A 26,198-nucleotide genomic window follows, 5' to 3' on the forward strand; every position below is an offset into this window, starting at 1 on the left:
GGACTCAAGCAAGTGAAGTTCAACTTTTTCATCAATAAGTTCAACACCATGAAGTTTTTGCAAATGAGATCATTGCTCTTTGCACAGCTCTGCAGAGCAATAGCACATACAAAAATATATATAACTCTAATCGCTAGATGGCGCATTCTTCTCATGAGAAAATTCATAAAAAAGAATACAGATGGCACTATGAACGTAAAACAAACCAAACTCAACGTTCATGTTGATTTGATCGTGTTTTTCGTTAAACAACGTTATGTTGATTTTGTACGGTGTGAATTAAAATAATAATAAATCTACAGACTTAAACAGAGAGACAGAAAAATTAATCATTTATTTTTTTATGACGCTGTGTACAGCGCCATCTAGGGACAAGTAGTTGAAGTCTTTGAAAATCCCACTCACCTGAAGTTCGCTAGCTTCAGGGAGGTGGAATAGCGCATGCGCATTCGTCACTTCTCGGCACTTAGTAGAATTTTGCGTTCATTCGCTGCTCTTTTTCCAAGCCTCATGTAATCTCGTACAACGTTGGTGATACGTAGGCAAAATGAGTGTCGAAAATCCTGCAAGTGATAACGATTGTGAATCAGTAAGTAGCCAGATTGATTTGTACGATTTTACGGCATCTAGAAATGATAATTTAGTAGCGTAAAATTGCTCGAGTGTTGAGATTTACTAGTGAACGTTACTCTCCACGAAGCGAAATTTTTCTAAGTCCCAATATGGCGTCTACTATAGCACAACGAGCTATACTAAAGCGTCTATCTTATTGAGAACAATGCGATATGATTTGCAATTTTTATCAACGTAATCATCTTATTTCATTCATTTTGTGATAAAAGAACTTTTTGGTTATAATTTACCTATTGTCACTTTATTCTTGCAGGGAAAGGTTAATGGCAATAAAAATGAACACGTGAATGGTATTCACAACGGATACAGCAGTTCCGATAAGCATAAGTCCAGCCACAAGTCGTCAAGCAAAGACAAGCACCGCGACAAAGACCGCGACCACAAAAGCTCTTCCAAACATAGTAGCAGCAGTTCAAGCAGGTTAGTTTTCCAGAAAGTTCTGCAGCATGCTCTTCTTATGAATAAAAGTATAGTTACTAATATGTTTACATTATAGGGACAAAGATAAGGACAAGCATTCAAGCAGCAAAAGTCACAGCAGCTCTCACAAGTCTTCCAGCAAGGACAAAGAACGAAGTGATAAAGACAAAGATCGCAGTGAGAGGAGCAAAGAACGTAGTGACCACGATTCTAGCAGTAAGGACAGGGAGCGCAGTGATAAAGACAAACACCGCAGTGACAAGGACAAACACCGAGACAAGGATAAAAGTGATAAAGATCGCAGTGACCGTAGCAAAGATAAGAAGTCCAGTAGTAGTGATGAAAAGAAATCATCTTCAAAAGACAAGGATCGCGAACATAAAAGTTCATCATCTAAGGAACATAAATCAAAAGATAGAGACAAGGACCGTGAAAAGGATCGTCACAAGAGTGATAAACACCGAAGTGATAAAGACAAACATTCTAGTTCAAAAGACAAACACAGGTACAAAATAATTTGTAATGACTAAAAATGCCTACTCATTTTTTTACAGTAACCTTTTTTCACTGTTTACATTAATGACATTTTGTTTGTCAAGTATAAATTTTTTGTCATTTTCTAAATTATGTTTAAATTATTTTATGAAACATTTGATACAATAACACTGTAATTTTGTAGATATTATGATTTGCTATTACTTTCCATAAAATATTTTGAAGTACCTAATATTAACAGTTTTATTATTTTACATGTCAACAGTTCAAGCAAATCTAAGGACAGAAGCAAAGATGAAAAAGATAAGGTCAAATCTGAGAGCCAGGAATGGTCTGGTAAAGAAGAGCCCATGCAGGTTTGTTATTTATAATTTAACAGTGCTGGTAATAATTATGTTACTATCATTGTTTTTTCCAATATAAGATATGCTCACAGGTAGACATCCCAGAAATAAAGCATGAAATCAAAGAGGAAAGTGAAGATGGTTTTGCTGGAGCAAATACTACTGTTTCATCATGTGATTATTCATTATCACAATTCAAAGATGATCCCTTGTCTGAACTGCCTCCAGAAGAAGAAAGTGCTGAAGAAGATAAACCACTGGTGAGGACATAAATACTTTCTGTTACTTACAATTTATTGCCATTCTCTGATTATAATTAGATAATATCTTAGTTTTTCTTGTAACTAACTTTTTTATATTTATTGCAGTTGAATCGCATAGCTGCTAAAAAACGAGTAGCCAGTGAGAGTGAAGAGGATATTCCTCTCCTTAAACGGAAGAAGCAGAAGAAAAAGGTTAAGAAAGGTAATTATTTATCATTATATTGATTTTTTTAGAATTGCCAATTAATAAAACTAGAATCAACTAATGTAGTTTCATAATTGCGCATTTTACACTTATCTTGCAATTTTATTGTTTTTTTGTCGTAAACCGTGATTTGGTATTGGCTTTGCCAAAACAACAATAGATGCCACCTGTATTGAGAAGTGACTTTTGACTTGGCAACAATAGTTGCCTCCTGTAGGTAAGAGGTTAAAATTATTAATGATCACATCATCATCATAAACTTAAAACTTTTTTATTCTTCACAGAGACATATGATGATGAAGAGGAAGAAGAAGATGTGAAGCCTAAGAAAAAGAAAGTCAAGCCAGAGAAGACAAAAGCAACTAAAGTGAAAACTGAAACAGATGGAGTCCCCACAAAACGGAAAAAGAAGCAAGAAGATGAGCAGGAAGTTTGGAAATGGTAATGTAAAAATTACAAAAGTTATGACGAAAACTAGTTTCTAGAAACGAGATTTCCATTTGGCTACGATTTGAACTGAAATAAATAGTGGTATCAAACCACCAACGCCATCTATTGAAAGATTGCATCAAATTGAGATCAAAACCAACATAGATGGCGTGCGGAACGTTTCCTTAGCATCATTCGATGTCATTACAGACAGGTGATAAGTTTGAGGTTATGTAGTAGATATTACTCAACTGAGTATTATGTTTATACCTTTAGTAATAAAACTTGCAAGTTCTCGCCCCGTATTACGACAGAGATCTATTATTATATTAAGCGTAAGACAACGTCGCGTAAAAAGATTTGTGTATGTTATAATTTTATTGTGAATTTGATGCTATAGATAGATAATATGGTTTTCTATCATTTAATCAAAATTTATTTGTTTTAGGTGGGAGGAAGAAAAGAAGGATGATGGTACAAAGTGGACTTTCCTTGAACACAAAGGTCCCTTATTTGCACCACCCTATGAACCCCTTCCAGAAAATGTGAAATTCCGGTATGATGGTAAAGTGATGAGACTTTCTGAAGATGCTGAGGAAGTAGCTGGATTTTACGCTCGGATGTTGGACCACGACTACACCACCAAATCTACATTCAACAATAATTTCTTTGCTGACTGGAAAAAAGTAATGACACACGAAGAAACCAAAATAATCAAAGACCTTTCTAAATGTGATTTTAAAGAAATGCAACTTTATTTCCAAAGTGTTTCTGAAAAGAATAAAAATCGCTCAAAAGAAGAAAAGGCTGAACTTAAAGCCAAAAATGAAGAAATACAAAAAGAATATGGATTCTGTACTATAGATGGTCATAAAGAAAAAATTGGCAACTTTAGAATAGAACCTCCTGGACTTTTTAGAGGCCGTGGTGAACATCCAAAGATGGGAATGTTAAAACGGCGAGTTATGCCTGAAGATGTTTTGATCAATTGCTCCAAGGATAGTAAAGTGCCCAAACCCCCTGCAGGCCATAAGTGGAAAGAAGTCAGACATGATAATACTGTAACTTGGCTTGCCTCTTGGACAGAAAATGTACAAGGACAGGCTAAATACGTCATGTTGAATCCTAGTTCAAAGTTGAAAGGAGAAAAGGATTGGCAGAAATATGAGACAGCCAGAAAGCTTCATAAATGCATTGATAAAATCAGAGAAAATTACCGCGCCGATTGGAAAGCAAAGGAAATGAGAGTTCGACAAAGAGCAGTAGCCTTGTATTTTATTGATCGCCTGGCGTTGAGAGCTGGTAATGAGAAAGATGATGACCAAGCAGATACGGTTGGTTGTTGTTCTTTAAGAGTAGAACACATTGAATTACATAAAGAGAAAGATGGAAAAGAATATGTAGTTGTATTTGATTTCCTTGGTAAAGATTCTATTAGATATTACAATGAAGTACCAGTAGAGAAAAGAGTATTCAAGAATCTCGAACTTTTCATGGAAAGCAAAAAAGGAAGTGATGATCTGTTTGACAGGCTGAATACACAAACATTGAATGAACATCTTAAAGATTTGATGCCAGGATTGACTGCAAAAGTTTTCCGTACTTATAACGCTTCTATTACTTTGCAAAGACAGTTGGACGAGTTGACGGATGGTGACGCTACTGTACCAGAAAAAATTCTAGCTTATAACAGAGCAAACCGTGCTGTAGCCATCCTCTGTAACCATCAGCGGGCAGTACCCAAAGGTAGGTAAATTTGTCATCCTAAAATGTTACGATTTTATAACTTACCGGTACATACAAATAACATGCATTGCATTGCAAGATAATTTAATAAATGTCATTATTACAGGTCATTCCAAGTCAATGGAAGCTCTGAAAGAGAAAATACAAGCTAAACGCGATCAAATCGATGAAGCCGAAGAAGATCTGCGACAGTCCTCTAAAGCGGCGAAGCGCGGGTCAGTCAAGGAAAAACTCGCGTGTGATAAGAAGAGCAAGGCTCTTGAACGTCTGAAGGATCAGCTGAGGAAACTAGAACTACAGGAAACCGACCGCGACGAGAACAAAACCATTGCACTCGGAACATCCAAGCTTAACTATCTCGACCCTCGTATTTCAGTTGCTTGGTAAGTTAACAGTAAACTAATCTACTAAAAAAGCATGTTAGCTTTTACGATACATATTTAATTATTTTTCAGTTTTACGTTACATAATTTTTTTATAGGTGCAAGAAACACGATGTCCCTATTGAGAAAATTTACAACAAAACTCAGCGCGACAAGTTTCGTTGGGCGATCGACATGGCCGGTCCCGAATATATCTTTTAAGGTAAATCGTAGCATTAGCTATACTTTTATTTTATATACTATACATACTTCAGTTTGCAAACGTTCCACTTTATATATTTTTTGTTTATATTCAACAAGTTTTTTTATGAATTCATGACCTGATTATTAGGAATTAGTATGATTATAGTATTTATCTAACAAATTTTTGGACCCCAAAAAACTCATTGTTCCTCACCAATTAGGATCCAAATTAGAAGTCTGATTCTAATTTATTTTTATTTAGAACACACCTAGTTACAATTTTTGCTTATAGTTTTATAGGTTAAGTTTTAGTGTTTAGAAAGTAACTAGTATAAGATTTTTTGTACAGATTTTCAATCTGTTTTTTCTCTAGATTTTACGTGTTATGAATCAATCGGAAAAAATAAATAATGACGCTTTTTCTAAAGAGTAATAAAGTAATAATAATGATAGTTTGGTGTTTTTGTACATAAATAGTAAGGACTCCATAATTTTCGATTTATCTTTTATAAATCGACATCTACTTAATTTGAGTCTTCATCAAACAAAATTGGTAGAATATTTTAAGATAGACAATTTCGATAAAATCTGGAGAAATCAAGTGTGTAGCTTGTAGTTGGAAATGATGTAAATTATTACGGTGTGTATGTGCACAATGTGCAGTAGTAAATGTTGTAAAGTAAGAAATAATGTTATTTTATTTTTATAAGGCTAGGATCTAAAATTGTGGCAATAGCCGTCAATGTTACAAAAGGTACAACATTAAAAGTAAATTTGTAATAATGTATTACAGTTTGTGTGTCTTGTAAATAGGAAATTTTTACCATGTCATACAATTATTGTCAAAATATGAGATTATCCCAAATAAATACAACATTGACACTAGTATTTTGGTTTTTTATTGTTTTGAACCATATTCAACACATCTGTAAATCAACATTTAGCACCATTAGAGTTTTTTTTATTATGTATTATTTTTAAAGAAATTAATATCTTCCAAACCACTCGGCATATAAGTAAGACCAGATTTATCCTTTTCTAATAAATTATAACCATCGCCATAACCTGCAAAGATAAAGAATAAAATAATATAACTAAAATAACATGCAGTCAGATTAAGAAAATGTAACTAATAGTTTCCTAAGGTCCAAAAGGTGACAAATTATCACCCTATATCGCCTATGTACAGTCGGCATCAAATAGTTCGTGACACCCAAAGTAGCCAATAAGTTCGCAACACGTCTTTGTTTCAATGAGGTTCATTTCGATTTTTAGTTGTTAATGCAGATTTATAGGGCTAAGAAATCCATAATATACTGTCCAAAAAATGTTCTACGACAAAAATCGATGAAGTTATGCTCAAATCTATATAAGGTGTTATTTTTTGTACTGATCATACTTTACCAACGCATCTAATAAAATCATACAAATACAACCCAAGTGTTTTTAAAAAAAAATTCAGGCTAGTTTTTGTTTTTACTTTTCCTAACAAAAAAAAGATATTATTTTTACAACCATCCTGTCTTCACTCACTGCCTCTCTCTCTTTCTTTACTCATTTCATTCATACGAGTACGAACAATGGCCGCGCGCATTCATTCAACGTTCACACACATAAAGGTTAGATTACACTAAACCTACGTTACCAAAAATTATCACTCGTGAGTATGTACGATGTTACGTCATGTTAATAGGTACTACGCGCTGGGAGAAACAAAATCTAGCTACATAAGTAGGTAAATAAGTGTATTTTCATTAGTGTAATAGCGGGGGACTTTTCCAACGAACCGAGGCGAATCATCCGCGTTAAACTAGAAATTTAAAAAAGGATAGAAATTGGAATTCAATATCTACGGTTTCGTAATGCCTACGCAATTTATTTAGAGACGTAATAAAAAATTGATAGGTACATACCTATTACTACTTCGCTTCGCTTCAGTGGAAATGCACCCTAATATTGAATATGAAATAGGTGTTGTAAATAAAACTCACTGATCAATTTTCCTGGTTTTAATTCCTAAATTATGATTTGCCATCACACTTTAGATTCATTGATTTTACTTATTCACACATTTACCTATTTTGAATGTTGTTATTTAAAGTTCCTAGGTTATTATTACACTAATCACAATACATTTTGAACGTCAAGCCTTTGTTGAATGTTCACGTAAACACTGTCTTGCACTGTCTAATCTAGCCACGATCGAATTGAGGTAATGCTTTCGGGCTGCACACTTGCTTGCTGTTCACTAGACACCACGTCGGATGTTGTATTCACAATTCGCGCACTAACTTTTTTACGGAAAAAGTCCCTTTCGCGTAAACAAGCACTCATCTGTCCAAATCACACTGTAGGTATGTACCTAGGTAGACTTCCGCAATAACCATCGATAGAACTAGGTCGCGGTCGTGGCCCTCTGGCAACAACTCCTTGATAAGGCATTCCGTATTTTTACGCAAAAGCCGCCGTCTGCGGCGCTCGCATCTGGGTACCGCCAGCACTGTGCCGGTGATTGAAATTGAAATCCAGAACTTCGTCCTCGAAGCGCACGGAATCTCGTCAAGTCAGGATACGGCTGCGCTCCCTGAAGCGCTGCGCGGCTCCAAACAAGCAAGGTATGAAGGTTTTCGACTCGTCAATGTTTCTCGTCGGCCAGTTAGTGTGCCCGAAACATAATTTCACCTGCGTTTTGTTATTGATCAAGCGCGGCATTGTAATAAATCACACATACACTGCAATACGTTTGGGCGCATTGGACGGACTGGGACGATTATTTATGTTGTTGCGCTCCCGCATGCCGATCGGCGGCTCGGCGCGGGCTGTGGGCGCGGAGCGACTGGCAGCGAGCGATATCAATATGGCCGACTCACGCGGCGCGGCACGTGGCAGTGGTCGTTGCCCTCGGCCGGCTACTACGATAGTGCGTACAAACGAATACTCACCGCGCTCAAAGGATGATTTATTTTTTATTTTTTTCGAAACATTCTTTGTCGTTTTACTCGAAAACTAGCCTGAATTTTTTTTTTAAAACACATGGGTTGTATTTGTATGATTTTATTAGATGCGTTGGTAAAGTATGATCAGTACAAAAAATAACACCTTATATACAGGGTGACTGGAACTCAACCCGCCATAGCTAATACGCGTATAGAGGAGGTCATTTGCTAATTATTGAACCTTACTTTCTATGTCTAAAGTTTTATAGTTTAGGAGATATGTCAATTTTTATACTTTTTTCAGATTTTTCCGAAATTTGTCCTAAAAACTGCTTAAATTTTTTTTCTCGCGTAATTTCAACAGTTTTTTTTATTAGATATTAATATTGAATATGTCTTTATTTAAATAAAATAGATTTCTGATCCAGATAATGATTGAATAACTAGTTACGAGCCGCCAAAGTCTAACAAAAGTACAAACCACGAAAAAAAATTGTACTTCGAATTCGATTTAAAAAAAAACTAATGGTGATAATGGATTGCCAATAACCTTAAAAATATCTCTAGCTTCTCTTCTTTCCAATGATATATCACACGTTGTAATTAGATATTGAAATTAGTCAAAAATTCAAAGTTTATGGAAGAAAATGGAGTAATAATACAAAAATTATCCATACAAAGTTGATTTTGATTTTTTTTTTAATCTTTTCTTCATAATGTGATTATTATTTTAAATTAATTTTTCAAAAAACACACAAAAATAGTATGGAAACTTTGTATGGATAATTTTCGTATTATTACTCCATTTTCTTCCATAAACTTTGAATTTTTGACTAATTTCAATATCTAATTACAACGTGTGATATATCATTGGAAAGAAGAGAAGCTGGAGATATTTTTAAGATTATTGGCAATCCATTATCACCATTAGTTTTTTTTTAAATCGAATTCGAAGTACAATTTTTTTTCGTGGTTTGTATTTTTGTTAAACTTTGGCGGCTCGTAACTAGTTATTCAATCATTATCTGGATCTGAAATTTATTTTATTTGACTAAAGGTTTATTCGATATTAGTATCAAATAAAAAAATCGGTTAAAATCATGCGAGAAAAAAAAATTAAGCAGTTTTTAGGTCAAATTTCGGAAAAAGTATGAAAATTGACATATCTCCTAAACTATGAAACTTTAGTCATAGAAAGTAAGGTTCAATAATTAGCAAATGACCTCCTCTATACGCGTATTAGCTATGGCGGGTTCAGTTCCAGTCACCCTGTATATAAAAATGAAACCCGTTTTCCGTTGTCACGACATAACATGAAAACGGCTTGACCGATTTGGCTGATTTTTTTTTTGTAGTTTTCTAATACTCTGTGCAAGGTTTTTACGGAAAAAAATATAAAGAAAATCTCTACGCTAAGGCGGTACGAAGTTCGCCGGGTCAGCTAGTGACTAAAAAAGAGTGACATCACGCGGCCCTGCGTACGTTGACGTCAGCTCCACATAAGCCAGTCCTGGGTTTCGTGCACATCGCAGAGGGATGACCGTTTTTTCATGTCAACCTCTCTATGAAATCGTCATTTGACTGGTATCGACGTCCAGCAAGAGCTCAGAAATGTTCGTAGGATAGCTGTTAGCGAGTGGACAGTTCGTCTAAGATAGCAATAGAATTTGACTCCAAAAAGGCCTGCCACAGGCTCGAAACTGACGGTAGGTCACCGACAAGCACGCTTTCAATTAGCTCGCACTTATTTTGATGAGAAGGCGAGTAATGGAGCCGAGTTTTGTTCTCGGATAAATGCAGACTGTGTTTGCAGTGCAGCAGTCGAAGAGGTCGGGTCTATAGGCGGCCTGGGGAGCGATTTGTGGGTGCAGTCCTGTTGTCCCCCCTGCTTGGCCCCCCTGGGGGAGCCAACAGGATTTCGAAATCCTGTTGTCCCCCCTGGCTAGGGGAGACAACAGGACTGGATTTTCAATCAATGATTTGAGGACTGTTGTCCCCCCTGGCAAACATTGAGTATTTAAATTTTTATAATTTTTAAGATGAACTGAAAATGGAGTACCTGACTGAATGCCATACTTATTGCCAAACTAAATACCTAAACGTATGTCAAATAATAATTAACATTTTGTTAACGAAAAAAATATAGGTTGTTGGTACCAATACTATTTCTGACTATTCCAAAATCTGCTTTACTTGCTTTTAACAAATCTTTATGAATTATCCCTACTAAATAATATTAAGTAAATGCGAAAAACTTTATCTGTCTGTCTGTTACGAATTCACGCCTAAACCATTGAACCGATTTTGATATTTGGTAAAGAGTTTTAAGTCCCGGAATTTATTAAAAATCTTTAAAATGGTGCTACTTTTTTTGTTACTAACAAATTCGTTAGTACAGTCACGGAATGAAAAGGTTCGTCAGTTTTCAAATTAATTCCTTCAACGAATCGCGAGCACATATTACCTTTTGAAACTATGTTACAGAATAATCTCGAGTTAGAGAAAATAATCTTTAACTGTTCGTCAGTAAAGTTCAAAATTATTCAGATCAAAGTTGTTTGACGATTTATCTTGTCAAGAAGATTATTATGATTGATAAACTAAAACCTTCTTGTTGGTTCAACCTGCCATTATTATTTCTATTAAATAAAAAAAACTATTGTCAATTGAGAATGTTACTAGGTATGCAAAATCACTTGAAACCTATGTTACAGTTAAGCTTTTACATTTACAAATACATTAGTTTTTATTTCATTCAAAAATACCCAGTAGTTATGATTTTATAGGCATTCAAAGTTCGCTTAAATATTGAGTCCCGCCGACGGTCACGTGACCCCGTGTGACGTACATTCACAGCGTCCGCTCACTAGAAAACGGATATAAACATACTTAAATATTTTTTTTTTGTAAATACAAACTTATTATACATATTAACACCCAGACCCATCACAGAAATTAAAATTGAACCAAACCCAAACTTGATGCGATTGTTTCGTTTTATTGCGAATTACCTTCCAGCTCCATCATTAGACCCCGATTACTATATAGAATTAAAATACTCATCAATACAAAACGAACGAGCCCAAACTCGATGCATTTAAGTCGTTTTATTATAGAGTTCCTATGGCCACCTTCCAGCTCCATCATCAGATCAGCTCCATGTCATCATAATATTGCATGGTCATCCAAATCACATGTGTTTGCGAAATTTCAGCTTAATCGGTTGCCTGGAAGTGGGTCTTAATTCAGTTTGCAAGATTCCACCCATACAAATATGAGCCAGTCGTTGTAATATGACGTCACGCGCATAAAATGGCGGGCCGGCCGCCGCCCGCACTTTTAAAATTCAATATCTTGGAAACTAATTGACGTATCGAAATAATTCTTTCACGTGTATTTTTTATTTTTAACAGAGAATACAGAAAGCTAAAAAACAAAATTAGTGAACATTCTTCATTGGTCAATGTCATCATTGCATTGCACTGATGGGATAGAAAAATAAACAAGCAAAACCTTATTCGTTAGCAAACGTCATATTTATTTAAATGTTAGCAGGACTGTTTCTTGCACTGTTATGTTGGCAGGTTTGACTCTTACAGTACCTAGTGCAAGCGAAAACCGACACTAAGGCACGGTAATACTATCTATACAGTATTCCAACTCGGCCATATTTTTGAAATAAATGTCAACAGCCGCGCGGAACGTCACCGTATGACAACATGCAATAGGGCTGCCCACTTGCAGACCCTATTTTCGTTACTTCTGCCTACTTAGAATTTTTATCTAGTATTGTGAATGTATTTTATGATTGTAATTTTTATTTTATTTTGACTAACAAAATACTTTGTGAATTAAATAGGATAAAAAAGGATTGTTGTTTTGTGATTAGTAGATTTAATAAAAAAAAAATATTAGTATTAAAATTTAGTAACAAATCTTATAAATTTACGACCGTAAAATGCTTGATTATTATACAGGTTGTTTAGGTAAATGGGTTTATAAGCCGACACTAGCCCATGGTATATAAATGGTATGAATGATTTTAATAATTTTAATATTCATAGAAATCTGATTTTATAAATTTTATTTTGTATGAAAATTAAAAAAAAAATGATGATATCACTGACTTCACCATAACATTTATATGCGTAATTGCGTAGGTACCTATGTTAACATGGTCTAGTGTCGGCTTATAAACCTATTTATCTAACACCCTGTATAAATATGTACTTGTAATTATTTTTAGAAAAATAGCGCTTACTGTTTATAAAACAACACATCGTCCGTTTATTACTGTGGCACATTCGCGACACCACCCCCGACTTTTGCATGTCGAGCGCATACCGAGATTTGAATTTCGAAGGAAAGCTCGCGTTTCGTCCATTTATATGCAGTTATAATACTGTATGATATTATTACCGTGCTAAACTAAGGTGACGAACCTTTTCATTCCGCGACTGTACACAAGATTGCGTGGAAACAACTTCATGTAAGTGATTCCATACTTTTGCTCGCGAGTGTATTTGACACTGACTGTACTGTACCTTTCATGAAGTATGTAGCCACACTGAAACGACGGAATGAAGGTAGATAGATCGGCAGAACAAGCTAGTTTCAGGCTCGGTTTCCACTAAGGCGGAGAATTGTCAGGGCGTCAAATATTTCTATAGAATTTTACAGCGGTGACGGCGCGGCGCGGAGCGGTGAGGAAATAATGAAAAATCTGATTGGTTATTCAAAACAGTTCTCCGCGCGGGCGCCTTCAAATAGAGACGCGAGGAACCGCTGCAGTGCAGCCACTATGGCGCTGGCCACGCCGCTACTAGTTTTCTCATACAATTTTAGAAGCGCAGTCGCAGCGCCACTACCGTGCCACTACTGTGACAAATGCAACATGCGCGCCATAGTGGCACCACTGCGTTTTCATGAAAGGGTGATACCCTAGAGGCCTAGAACATTTCATAGAGCGACTCGTTGTTTTTTTTGTTACTAAATGCTTTAGTCTATACTCACGTAGCCCTTCAAGTACCAGCGAATCGAGACACGATAGATTTTTTTTGCAACCATACAATACATTACATACCTAACTGTTTCATAAGTTTCGTTGGTGCATTCCTCAAATGTAAAGGCACAGGAGGCAAAGGGCCTTTTGTTTCTTGTATGAATCGTTGACATTGCTTCATAGCGCAGTACACCTCGCGGCTCTTTTCTGCTCTTGCTAATCTAACTGCGCATTGCACCAGCAAGACGTCACACTCAGGCATTCCTATATTTTGACATCCTTGCAAACACGCAACAGCTTCTACTAACGCGTTTGGGTCAGCTAAACCTGGAAAAAAATCATGAATTTTAATGTATGGTAAAATTTTAGACATCACAGGTAAACGATAATAGAGATCTCACATCACATAATTATGTATGAATTTAGTGTTGCTTTCAGTTTCACATCTCTCCCTCTATCTTTTTGTCTTTAATCTATAGATATAAAGGCGAAATACCACTCACTGGTTAATCACGAAATCTCAGAAACTAACACATTGAAACTTGAAATTTGGCAGGTAGCCGAGGTTCCTTAGAGTGTAGGTAGACATCCACTAAGAACGGACTTTACGAAACTCCAGATCTAAGGGGATAAAACGGGGTCCACGCGTAAGAAGTCGCTGGCAGCCGATATATTATGCATAATCCCTACTGCCCTACTAATATTATAAATGCGAAAGTAACCACCACTGAACCGATTTTGATGAAAGGCATAGAGATAGTTTGAGTCCCGGGAAAGGACATAGGATAGTTTTTTATCCCGGTTTTTGAAACAGGGACGGACGCGCGCGATAGAGTATTTCTGTGACAAACAAAATTTCACGCGGGCGAAAAGCTAGTAGGTAGGTAGTAATTACTACTTAAATTATGAAATACTAACCGATATCTTCACATGCCATACGAATTAATCGTCGCGCTATGTACAGAGGATCTTCACCACCACTGAGAGCCCTTGTGATCCAATATAACGCCGCATTGTCGTCGCTAGCTCGTATTGACTTGTGTAAAGCTGATATTATATTGTAGTGTTCCTCTCCTTTTCTATCATAAAGCATATGCGTCCTCTGAAAAAAAGGCAAATAGATGATGAAGGTTAAAATCATTAAGTACTTATATCTAAACACATTCTTTAGTAGAAACCTTAATTCCTTGTTGAATGTCTTCTAGAGAAATAACTGCTGGGCCTTCTTTACAGACATCTTGTTGTGTATTCCTGGAAGCTATAGTAAGTTCGAGAGCCCCAAGGGCTATCCTCGCATCGCCATCACAAACTTCAGCTAACCATTGAAGAGACTCCTGAGTTATTATAACCCTGAAAAATAACAAGAGGTTATTTTGTTTCGACAAAACAGTATGAATTATTTGTGAAACAAAAGAAATTAGAATACATCATTGTAGATAACTTAGAAAGCCCTAAAATAAATTAGATGCTTTAGTCTAGAAGACTAATTTGGTTTAAATATTTGAAACATCCTTAGTTTTACCTTGGAATGGCATCCTCTGAATGGTTTCCTTTAGAAATATCTTTTTCTGCTATAATAATTTCCTTATTGATTTGAATTGCCTTTTTTAAAATTAACAACACATCATCCACAGACAACTTCTGCATGACAATGACTCTACAACGGCTTAAAAGTGCATTGTTCAGACTAAATGATGGGTTTTCTGTAGTAGCACCAATAAGTGTGATAGTACCATTTTCAACATGAGGTAAAAATGTATCCTGCTGGAGTTTATTAAACCTGTAAATAAAGTTACACACTGCAGAACAGGCACAAACTCATTGAAATATATGTACCAAATCTAAAATTAATTATTAATTAAGTTTAATACCTGTGTATTTCATCCATAAAAAGTATGGTTTGTCGCTTGAATTGTGCTTCATTTTTGGCAACTTTTACAATTTCTTTCACATCATTTATGCCTGCCATAGTTGCTGATAATTTTACAAATCTCATATTTTTGCTTTCTTTGCACATGTGACTTACAACATTAGCTAGGGAAGTCTGAAAAATATGAGATTAATGACATTTTAGTGTATGTAAAGCATCAACATCCTCTGTGTATTAATATAGTTATTGACAAAAAAAAGTTAGAATTTATTAACTTTAAAATCATATGAAACATGATTAAAAAAATTATCTCAAAGAATTTCTTCTATAAGGGTCATTCCACAAAAATATGTCAACTCTTAGTCCGCGCCACATTTCACATGAAATATTAGTTAATATTTTATTCCAAAATTGTTAAATAACAGCTCGCAATGTGCTTTATTCATCACCCATTTATATTTTTTGAAACTATTTTTAAAACATCTTAAATTCCTTTTGAATGACCCAAAACGTCATTCCCTAGGCATGTCCGTACTCCAAAAGTTTGTGTTTTGGGACCCACATTTATAAAAACATCAACTTTATCCTTTGTTTTAATTAACGAATAATCTATTTAAATGTATATTACACCAAATTCTATTAATATTTTGCGGTTTCAATAAACAATAATTTGATTTCTTTAGTTGAAAAAGAGTCTACAGCTTTTAGCGTCATTCCCTCGCCACGCATTGATTTTATAATTTTGCGCTTTAATATGTATTTAGAGTGAATGACATTTAGTTGAGTTTAAAGTACCTACGATACGAAGTTATCCTCAGACTATACTGGCTTTGCGGTAGCCGTTTTTTGAATTAGTGCAAACGTGCCAGTTGTTGCGGAAACAAGTGTTAATTCAGTCACTTCGTCAGTCCCTAGTTGAGTAGCTTTATTGATTACAATAAGAAATTGTATATAATTTAATTAGTATTTACGTGTGGTTCTTTGGCTATTTTCGGCACATCGTATTAAGCATCTTATAATATAAAGTTAATCTGCATTTGTGTTAAGTTTTACTCCAAATCGTCAGTCCCTAGAGCGTCAGGCCCTAGCTTTAAACGGCACTTGGGACTAAATTACTAGTTAGGGAATGATGTTTTTTATATAGTGATAATAACAAAACAACTACATTATGTATATTAACTTATCTATAAATGTTAAGGTTATAAAGTTTTATACTTTATTAGAAGTCATATAGAAGTAATGTAGTATGAAAAAATTGAAAATTATAATTTCTCCTAAAATAAAGCATAAAGTGACTGGCCCTTTTAGACATAACATAATTAATTAATAAACTATAATTTACACTAATAAAGTATTCAAAAGCATCTTAAAAAAGTTACGGACAAAATGACGTCGAAAATATACAGATTTTTATGGAATGACCCATAATAATAAGTAAGGTATACAATAAATTTACCTTTCCACAACCAGGCGGTCCCCATAAAATCATGTTAGGAACTTTTCTCTGCTCCAGCATTGAATATAACATAGTGCCGGGCCCAAAAGCCTCCTTGTGTCCAACAATATCATTCAAACTTACTGGTCTTAAAGTTTCAGCCAGAGGCACTGATTTAGTTTCAACTGATTTCTGTAATTTATTTGCAGCTGCTATGGTAGGTGTATCCTATAGGTGAATAAAAATTATTCAAAATAGCTTTAGCCTTGCACTGTAAAACAACAACTTAAGATTTTGAATTCATTGTCCATAATAATAAAATGTATAATAATGATGTGGGTGTTTCTCTGCTATTTGGAAAATCGTCCATACAAGACTGTCCTGAAGTAATTTTATTAAATGTTGAGAAATTTTGTTAACGAAATTCAGGGCAATAGTAATTTAAATACATATCTAAAAAAAGCCCACACATTTTCCCCTTAGTTTTTGAGTTATTGGCGATTTTTCGCAAAATTGCGACAGGGGAATGTTGCAACCACCCAGGGGAATGTATTATGGACAAAAACAATTAGTATTTTTCTTTGAATAAACAAACTCTTTATTTTTCTTTGCTATTATAAAAATATGTAAGTTTTTGAAACAAAAAATATTATTATTAAAACAAATATTACTAATTTATAATGACTTTTCTTAAGCCTAATAACAGTAGCATTAAACTTAACGAACAATTAAGTTTTAAGACTTAAATTGTATGACACTAAAGTCAGTCTTTATAATAATCAAAAATGTAGTATCCTGCCTTTTAAAACAGAACCAATAAAATACAAAAAGTAATAAACAAAAAACATTATTACTGCTAATTTTTGTTTTTTGACCCCGTTTCTGGTGAATGTAATATTGAAACGCTATTCTTGTTATTTCGTGTTGGGTCAGATGATCTTAAAGGCGCCTGATGTTCTTCTGCGAAATCTTCTGAATCAGATGTAGGTATTTTCCCTTCCGAAATTATTTGTTCATTATCATCATCATCATTTCAGCCATAGGAAGTCCACTGCTGAACATAGGCCTCCCTCAAAGACTTCCATGTTGATCGATTCGTAGCGGCCTGCGTCCAGCGCCTTCCTACTACCTTTATAATGTCGTCGGTCCACCTTGTGTACCGTAAAACGCAGCGTGGGACGTCCACGCGGCCTCCACTACAGAACCTTGCTGCCGATGGGCCATCAGTTCTGCGTACTATGTGCCTTCCTATTGCCACTTCAGCTTGCTAATCCGTCGGGCTATGTCACCGACTTTAGTTCATTTACGGATCTCCTCATTTCTGATTCGATCTCGTAAAGAAACACAAATTATTTGTTATGTCTTCATGACTTTCTTTTTTGCACGAAACTTAGCACAGTGCTCCCTTCAAACCTTTTTTACAGCCTTATGCTCACGACAACTCATATCTTTAACTGATTTTATTTAAAGTTTTTCTTTTTTCTTCTTTTTTTCAATTTTTCTTTTAGGGTAATGTTTCAAGTCGATGATATCAAAATTGCACAGCTATACGTTTTTGTTCTAGAAATTCTTCTCATGTTTCGCGTAGCTTCTTTTTCGGTGAAATTTTGAGATAATACCTACTAAAAAGACGTTATTTTAGTGGTCAAAACCTAGGAAAACAGTAGTATGAACAGTCCCCTGTGGTATGAACAGTACCCTGTGCTATGAAATGACAGGGGAATGTTCGCCAGGGGAATGTTATTTTTACGTGAATACTTCATAAAACAATATCATTTTAAAACATTAAAATAAACGCAACTTATGTGGCTACATACTAGAAGATTAATTAATTTAAACAAATTGTCGTTGTATGGTGAGGTGAGTAGGTCGCAGCAGAAGGCAATGAAACGCAGGAATCTTGAATATTGGATGTAATGCGGGTTTACAATGAAAGTAGGTATTTGATAGGTATAATAGACACAAAATCGATGCGCCCGCGTCGCGCTCTGAGACCCGAATGGGGGGCGGGCAGCGCCGCGCCGCTCTGCAGCTTGGGCTCCTCGAACCGGTCGCGGCGATGCGTCTGTGTGCGTGCGCGCTGACACAGACGCCTTAACATACTGCCGCCCTTGGAACGTCTGGTTCCAATGTTGGTAAAGGGCAGAGCCTGTTGTAGGCTCTCCTCATTGTTCCCGATGAAGTGTAGACGTCGGCCACACGGTTGACACCATCGGCGCCGGGGAAGACAGCAGTGACTCGACCCAGCAGCCATCGGTTGGGAGGCAGGCGGTCATCTTTGATCAGAACCATCTCTCCTATTTGTGGTTGACCGCCATCTCTGCGCCATTTACTTCGCTTCTGTAATTCTGAAATATACTCCATATAATAGCGGTTCCAAAAGTGGTGCTTCAGCGATTGTGTTCTTGCATATCTTGAGAGAGTGTTGATGTGAGCATCTTGTACCTGGGGAGCAGGCAACATCGTTACTGTTCGTCCAATCAAAAAATGCGCAGGAGTTAAAGGGATTAGATCTGAAGGATCATTAGAGAGAGGAGTGAGAGGCCTTGAATTTAATATAGCTTCAATTTCTACCAATACTGAGTTGAGTTCTTCATAATCAAGATGAGTTAGTGACAATACTCTCTTTAAGTGATATTTTATTGATTTTACTGATCCCTCGGCTAAGCCATTGAAGTGGGGACTATATGCTGGGCAAAACTTGAAAATAATTCCCTTCTCAGCTGAATATGTAATTATACTATTAGAGTTATTTTTTAAAAATTTAGAAATTTCGTTATAAGCGCCTACGAAGTTTGTGCCATTGTCTGAAAATATTACAGCGGGCCTGCCTCTGCGGGCTATGAATCTGTTGAGTGCTGACAGAAAGCCTTGTGTACTCAGGTCGGTGACAAGCTCGATGTGAACTGCACGAACTGCCAAACAGACAAATACACATATGTATGCCTTTTTAAGTTTACAACCTCTGCCCTTTCTGTCGGCTATAAGAACTGGCCCCGCATAGTCCACAGCTGTGTTACTAAATGGATAGTCTGAATGCAGTCTCTCTGCAGGCAGGCTACTCATGATTGGTTGGTAAGTTTTACCTGAAAATCTGCAACATTTTAAACAATCATGTGTTATTTTTCTCGTTAGATTACGTCCGTTAATAATCCAAAATTTATGTCTTAAGTTTGCCAATAACAACTGTGGACCTGCATGTAATAAAAGTGTGTGATAGTGTTGAACAAGTAACCTTGTAACATTGTGAGAAGCGTGTAATAAAATTGGATGTTTTGTATTTGTGTCATAATTTGAATTGTTTAATCTTCCGCCAACTCTTATGAGGTCTGCCTCATCGATAAATGGATTTAAACTTAGTAGTTTATCTTTGGCAGGAAGTGGTTTATTGTTTTTAAGAAATGAATATTGTTTACAGAACATGTCTTGCTGCACTATTCGACAAAGTATGTGTGTGGCGTGTTCAAGTTCAAATGTCATTAATGGGCCCGTGATTTTATTATTTGGATGTTTACAATTATTTATAAACCGTTGTATCAGAGCTGTAATACGTTGTAATTTTCTGTAATTTGAAAAACTACTCGTGAAAGTATTTTCGTGGCTTTCACTGGCACATAAATGACATTGAAACTTTGTTTCTTGTGAGTTCTCGATGTGTATTTCTTGTGGTTGTGTAGGTGTGATAAACTTCACTTCCTGAAGGAACTGTGGACCTCCCCACCACAAAGTCGAAGTTTTGAGCTGAGCTGCATTTAATCCCCTGGAGCCTATGTCTGCAGGGTTGAGACTTGTAGGAATGTAGTGCCAGGAGGAGGGTTCTGAGTTTTCTGTAATTTGAGTAATTCTGTTATAAACAAACAACTTAAGTTTATCTTTATTACATGTCTTAATCCAACCTAGCACAATGGTTGAATCACACCAAAAATATTTGGAATCTAAAGTTAAATTCAGGGAACTTTCAGTCTTTTTTGCTAAGTGAGTAGCTAGAAGAGCCCCACAAAGTTCCAGTCTAGGCATTGTTAGTTTCTGTTTGAGTGGGGCCACTCTGCTCTTAGCTAACAATAAATGAATTGCGACAACACCATTGTTTGAAATTGAGCGTATGTATACGCAAGCAGAGTATGCCTTAATTGAAGCATCTGAAAAGATATGTAATTCAATTCTAATAGGTTTATCGCTCAAAACATTGCGTGGTATTTCAATATTATTTAATTCAGGTAGGTGTTGTATAAAGCAGTTCCACTGAGATTGAATTTCTTGAGACAATGGTTCGTCCCATGAAATATTCTTGGCCCAAAGATTTTGTAATATTAGTTTAGCCTGTAGCATACAGGGGTTAATTAGACCTAATGGGTCAAAAATTTGAGCGATTGATGATAAAATTGTGCGTTTGTTTATTTTTGTTTTGTGTACATCTGTTAGTGATAGTGGAAATAACAACGAGTCGCTACTGGTAGCCCACTGTAAGCCTAATGTTTTTGTGTATTCGTTTTTGCTCAGATTTACTAAGTCTTCGTTGCTGTCTTTGCCTACAATTTCTTTATGTACCAGCTGACTGTTTGTATGCCATTTGCGTAAGTTAAATTGAGCGCCATTTAATTCGTTAATTATTCCTTTGCATATTTGAACTAATGATGATTCATCAGAATGACCAGTGACTAAATCGTCTACATAGAAGTCTGATAAGATTGTTTTGCTTATATTTTGATCTATGCAGTCACGGCCAAGTTGCACTAAACATCTGCATGCCAAATATGGTGCAGAAGCTGTACCGTAGGTAACGGTATTTAATTTGTATTGTTTAACCTCTTGTGACTGATCTGAGCGCCAAAAGATCTGTTGTAAGCAGCGTTGGCTTTCAGAAACTAAAATTTGTCTGTACATTTTTTCTATGTCTGCAGTTACAACAAACTTATGCTGGCGGAATCGAATTAGTATGCTAACTAAATCCTCTTGTATAGTAGGACCTATGTGCTGAATATCATTAAATGACTTGCCAGTACTTGTAACTGCAGAGGCATCAAAAACAGTCCTCAGTTTTGTTGTTGTGCTATCCTCTCGCAAAACCCCATGATGTGGTAAGAAATATGAAACTTCAGTGTTGTTTGGATTTGTGTTTTCTGACATGTGACCTAGAGAAATGTATTCATTCATGAAAGCTACGTAATTTTGTTTGAATGTGGGATTTCGTTTGAATTTGTGTTCTAATGCATGAAATCTGGAAAGAGCTTGCTCGGCGGAGTCTCCTAGACAGTTAGGAGATTCCTTTAATGGTATGGTAACCATGAACCTGCCGTCTGGTTGACGGACAGTGGTTTTGGTGAAAATTGATTCACATTGACTCTCACCCACAGAAGGGGATTGTTGAGTAGTGCCAACTGATTCTAATGAAAAAAAATTGTTAAGCTTTGTTTCGAGCTCAGTGTCTTGAATGAAATTGCAATTGACTGTGTTTTGAAAGCGTTTGCCTCTGACTTGGCCAGAGACTATCCACCCAAGCATTGTTTCAGCTATGGTTGGCATGTTTTTACCTAATGGTATTCGATTGTTTGACAAAACCTGCCAAAACAGGTCTGCGCCCAGCAACATCTGCACCTCAGACGGAGTGTTGAATTGAGGGTCCGCGAGGTGGATGTGAGGGGGAATATTGAAATGATCTATATTGATTAATTTAGAAGGAGTTAATTGTGTTATTTGCGGCACAACAAAGCAATTTACATTTGCTGTGTAACCGCTGTTTGTGAGGGACGAAATATTTACGTCGCATCTCTTAGTAATTTTAGAACATTGACTATTTAATCCTTGAACGGATATTGAAGTTGAATAGCATGGAATGTTAAGTTGTCTTTGTAAGTTTTCTGTGATGAAATTAGACGTGCTGCCATTATCTAAAAGGGCACGAATTTTGTGTAAATTGCCAAATTTATCTGTGATATGAATTTGGACTGTGGATAATAAAACCTGACCTGAATGCATTGTTGAAAGTGTAATATTATTTGTGTCTAATTGATTGTTTTGTGAAAATGATTCGGTCTCCCTTTGTTTTTGCATTGCAGGAAGTACTACACATTCTGTTTGTGAATGTGGCTGAGAGATTGTGGCCTGTTTGTTATCTATGTGTAACATAGTGTTGTGTCTACGTGAACACCTTTTGCATGTCCCATATTTGCATCGTTTCTCATCATGCCCTGAACGCAAGCAATTTGTGCAAAGTTTTAATTGTTTAATCTTTTCTATGCGTCTTTCAATTGGTAATAATTTGAATTTCATACAGTGATAAATTGAATGAGAACCTTTGCAAATAGGGCATGGAATTTGTGTTTGTTTTGTAGTGTCTTGATTCGCTATGAATGTTTTTGGCCTAACATGTGTGACGTCACTGTGTCGTCGTAACGGTTGTGAGTGTGAGTGTTTTTCGTCCATAGTCTCCAACAAGTCAGCCCGATTTTTTAAGAAATTGTTAAAATCAGACAAAGTTGGTAATTCCTTTATTGTATTTCTATGAACTTCCCAATCGCGTACTGTTGCTGGGTCTAACTTGTTAGATACAATGTGTATGACTAGAATGTCCCAATGCTCTGTAGGTACTTTTAATGTTTTGAGGGATCGTAGATTCTTGTTTACGATATCTATGATGTTACGTAAGGCCCTTGCAGATTCTTTAGTAACAAAGTCAATATTGAACAGAGCTTGAACATGATTATTAATTAAAATGCGATTGTTATTGTAACGGTCGCACAAGAGATCCCAAGCAACATTATAATTTTCTGATGAAAAATCTATAGATTGAATAATAAGAGCAGCATTATCCCTTAAAGATGCTCGTAAATAATGAAATTTGTGTATGTTAGGTATTGATGAGTTTGTGTGGATTAGTGATGTGTATGTTTCGTGAAATTCTAACCAGTCCTGATAGCGTCCAGTGAAAATAGGTAAGTTAATTGTTGGTAACTTAATGTTTGGTACAGCACTTGCCACCTCCGAGCCTGGCACCGACGCGAAGTCAGCCCCAGAAGCAGGCCCGACCGTCGCGTGTCTGCTCAGCAGCTCCTGAGCCGCTGCGATGGCACCAAAGTAAGCTCGTTCGAAGGTCTCGCGTTCGGCAAACTCGTCACCTGGAATTTCGAGTGCATTTTCTATTTGAGTTTGAATGCTATCGAACTCATCGTATAATGCTTGGATTTTCGCTAAGCGAATGTTTGTTTCGTGAATTTGTAAGGCATTCAAGTCTTTGCAAGCAAGAAGTGGTTCAAGATAAGATTTGAAAATAGTTAACTTTGATTTCTGAGATGCTCTAGTGCGTTTTAATGATTTTAAATCTTCCATTATGTAAACAATAAAGGCAACTGTGCAAATGAAGAAAGGTTAGAAGAGAATTTTACCAATGTTTCGCCAGCTAGTGAAGAAAAAGAATTATTTCCTTTATAAAAAGGCGTGAAGAAAAAAATCAAATAAAGAGAGAAGCTTTTGGAATGATACTTAAAATGAAAATGAAGTGAAAGAAGCGTGTTGAAGCTATGCGAAGCGTGCACGGCACGCGCCACGTGCTTGAGTGACCGCGAGCGCGGCTGTGACCTTTGGACTGCCGAGCGCCGGCAGCCACGACAGCATGCGCGGGCTCGAGCGTTCCGCCACGCTCGGGCAATATAACTGTAATGTACACAAAATTCACTTGATTATAATGCAAAAACAATAATCTCGACTTGGTGCTTGGTAGAAATGGAAGCAAATCAAATGTTTAAGTGCCTCTGAAAGTTTGGAATGCAATATAATTTAGTAAATACGTAGGCACTATTCTGTTTAGAATATTAAAGGAACGTTACTTTGTGAAAATATTACGATAAAATGTCAGAAGTAGGTAATTAACTTTAAAAATATTAAATTGATAATTGTTAGAATAATACTTGGACAGGTAAAATAATCACTTCACTGATTTAGAAAGTAAAAGTGAGAAGAGGAAATGCGCTTGTGATTGGAACGAACTCACGAATATGAACTGCAGGCCCCTTTTCAGGGTTTTGATGAAATAATCCGGTACTGGCGCCTCGGATTGTCTTGAATAATCGCCACTGTAGACGTCACCGTTGTTGAAGTTTGAAATATTTCCGTTTCGAATTGCCACGGATCGCTGCCACGTTCGCTGTCTGCTACGCCCTTGATTTCACCTCGCCGCTGCGTGTTCTGCTCGTGCTCGCCAAGCGGAATTTTATTCCGCTCGAAATTCGTAATCCGGCTCGAAGTTGTATGGTGAGGTGACTAGGTCGCAGCAGAAGACAATGAAAAGCAGGAATCTTGAATATTGGATGTAATGCGGGTTTACAATGAAAGTAGGTATTTGATAGGTATAATAGACACAAAATCGATGCGCCCGCGTCGCTCTCTGAGACCCGAATGGGGGGCGGGCAGCGCCGCGCCGCTCTGCAGCTTGGGCTCCTCGAACCGGTCGCGGCGATGCGTCTGTGTGCGTGCGCGCTGACACAGACGCCTTAACAGTCGTTATTAAAACTCTTAAAATAGTAAAAAAAAAGGCTCACCAGGGGAATGTTTTCACTGACGGCCGAGACGCGTGGTTCACCAGATGACGCAGTAGTAGCATTAAAAAAAATAGCGGCTGCCCACTAGCTACACAACTGAACAACCTTAACACCTATTGCGTTCCGTTTTGCGATCTAAGTGCTTTGCGCCAAAACTAAATATGACTTTAAACCGGTTTTAAAATTTTAACAGGGGAATGTTTTAATAATTTGAGGACAGCATTCTCAGAAGGATATTTTGATTTAAATTATATTGTAAACATTGTTTGTGATGTATTAAGATGCTAACTGTTATTGTTAATGTATTTGGATATTTTTTATTCAAATATCAACAGCAATATAATAAACATTTGTAACAATATGTGTAATTCTGGAAAAGGGACGTACCAGGGGACTGTGTTTTGAGACGTTTGAGATTATTTATTCGAATATTCCATGATTAAATTACTAAATATGCTATGTCATGCTAAGAATACCTAATTCTATGTCGGTATTGATACAAAAACCTGAGAAATTTTAAGGTTTACTACATAAATTTAGCTTGGGACAGCGATTTTCCATTTAGTGGAGAAATGCCCATATAATAAATACTTTCCAAGGATACATACAAAAAAATATAAGAAAGTAATAATAATACCTACCTTTTGTTGCTGTTGTGATGTACAAGAATCCAATTTAATGCGTTTCTCAATATGAGAACTGTTTTTTTTATGAAAGGGACTGTCTCTTTTACAACCACTTTGCTCTGGGGTGTTTAAAAATAAGCACTTATTAACATGTTCCTCAATTAATTCCTGTTGGAATTCTCGACTGCATACTGGACAAGAAATGCTATTTGTTTTGGTGGAATGTGACATATTATATAGTTTTCTATTCTACCAAGCAAATATAATTTAAAGTTTCACCCAGTAAATTCTTGCGTTAGCATCAAATTTAAGTTTAAAAATGTTTCAAACACAAGGAAAAAAGCCATCGGTTGATTTGATTGAGAAATTTCGCTTCGCGGTTCAAGCACATCAGCTGTCAGCATGACATTGATGACATCTGCCATGTGGCCATGACAGTCCGAACCACAGATATGATATGGTTAGGTCCGAACTCAACTAAGCTCTTTTTCGTATTTCAACTAAAAAAAGTGCGTAACTTTTTTCTGAGATTTTAGATTGCATAGCATCCAATGCATTTGTAGTACTCGCTACGCTAAGTTTTATTAACGAAAAGTCGACTAAAACACCTGAGCCCCGATTACGGTAACTTTTAACGTCAACAATCCAGACACGCTTCTCGATTCTGCGATACGATTGGTCGTTCAACAGCGTA

At 36.3% G+C, this 26,198-nt stretch overlaps 2 protein-coding genes across 2 annotated transcripts; one reads left to right on the forward strand and one right to left on the reverse strand.

Moving 5' to 3' along the window:
- Positions 1-445: 445 nt before the first annotated feature.
- Positions 446-5,989, forward strand: LOC135087708 (DNA topoisomerase I, mitochondrial). Its single transcript, XM_063982465.1, has 10 exons — positions 446-589; positions 887-1,053; positions 1,130-1,558; positions 1,814-1,904; positions 1,985-2,152; positions 2,261-2,357; positions 2,645-2,801; positions 3,238-4,535; positions 4,642-4,918; positions 5,017-5,989. The coding sequence occupies exons 1-10, from the start codon at positions 548-550 to the stop codon at positions 5,117-5,119; spliced, it is 2,829 nt and encodes a 942-aa protein (XP_063838535.1). The 5' UTR covers positions 446-547; the 3' UTR covers positions 5,120-5,989.
- Positions 5,978-25,768, reverse strand: LOC135087711 (ATPase WRNIP1-like). Its single transcript, XM_063982477.1, has 8 exons — positions 25,520-25,768; positions 16,366-16,572; positions 14,911-15,083; positions 14,562-14,819; positions 14,218-14,389; positions 13,958-14,141; positions 13,121-13,366; positions 5,978-6,166 (listed from the first exon to the last, which is right to left on the reverse strand). The coding sequence occupies exons 1-8, from the start codon at positions 25,733-25,735 to the stop codon at positions 6,066-6,068; spliced, it is 1,557 nt and encodes a 518-aa protein (XP_063838547.1). The 5' UTR covers positions 25,736-25,768; the 3' UTR covers positions 5,978-6,065.
- Positions 25,769-26,198: the final 430 nt, after the last annotated feature.

This window comes from Ostrinia nubilalis, chromosome 3 (genome assembly GCF_963855985.1).
Source record: "Ostrinia nubilalis chromosome 3, ilOstNubi1.1, whole genome shotgun sequence".
Lineage (NCBI taxonomy): Eukaryota > Metazoa > Arthropoda > Insecta > Lepidoptera > Crambidae > Ostrinia > Ostrinia nubilalis.

What these genes read in the sequence shown, in the direction of transcription:
- LOC135087708 (XM_063982465.1), top strand. Translation starts at nt 548, where the DNA reads ATGAGTGTCGAAAATCCTGCAAGTGATAACGATTGTGAATCA. An exon ending in CTGAAGAAGATAAACCACTG is followed by an intron (nt 2,153 to 2,260) that starts GTGAGGACATAA and finishes TATTTATTGCAG; the next exon opens with TTGAATCGCATAGCTGCTAA. An exon ending in GAGCAGGAAGTTTGGAAATG is followed by an intron (nt 2,802 to 3,237) that starts GTAATGTAAAAA and finishes TATTTGTTTTAG; the next exon opens with GTGGGAGGAAGAAAAGAAGG.
- LOC135087711 (XM_063982477.1), bottom strand. Translation starts at nt 25,735, where the DNA reads ATGTCACATTCCACCAAAACAAATAGCATTTCTTGTCCAGTATGCAGT. An exon ending in CATCACAACAGCAACAAAAG is followed by an intron (nt 16,573 to 25,519) that starts GTAGGTATTATT and finishes ATTCACCTATAG; the next exon opens with GATACACCTACCATAGCAGC. An exon ending in TTTATGGATGAAATACACAG is followed by an intron (nt 14,820 to 14,910) that starts GTATTAAACTTA and finishes CTTTATTTACAG; the next exon opens with GTTTAATAAACTCCAGCAGG.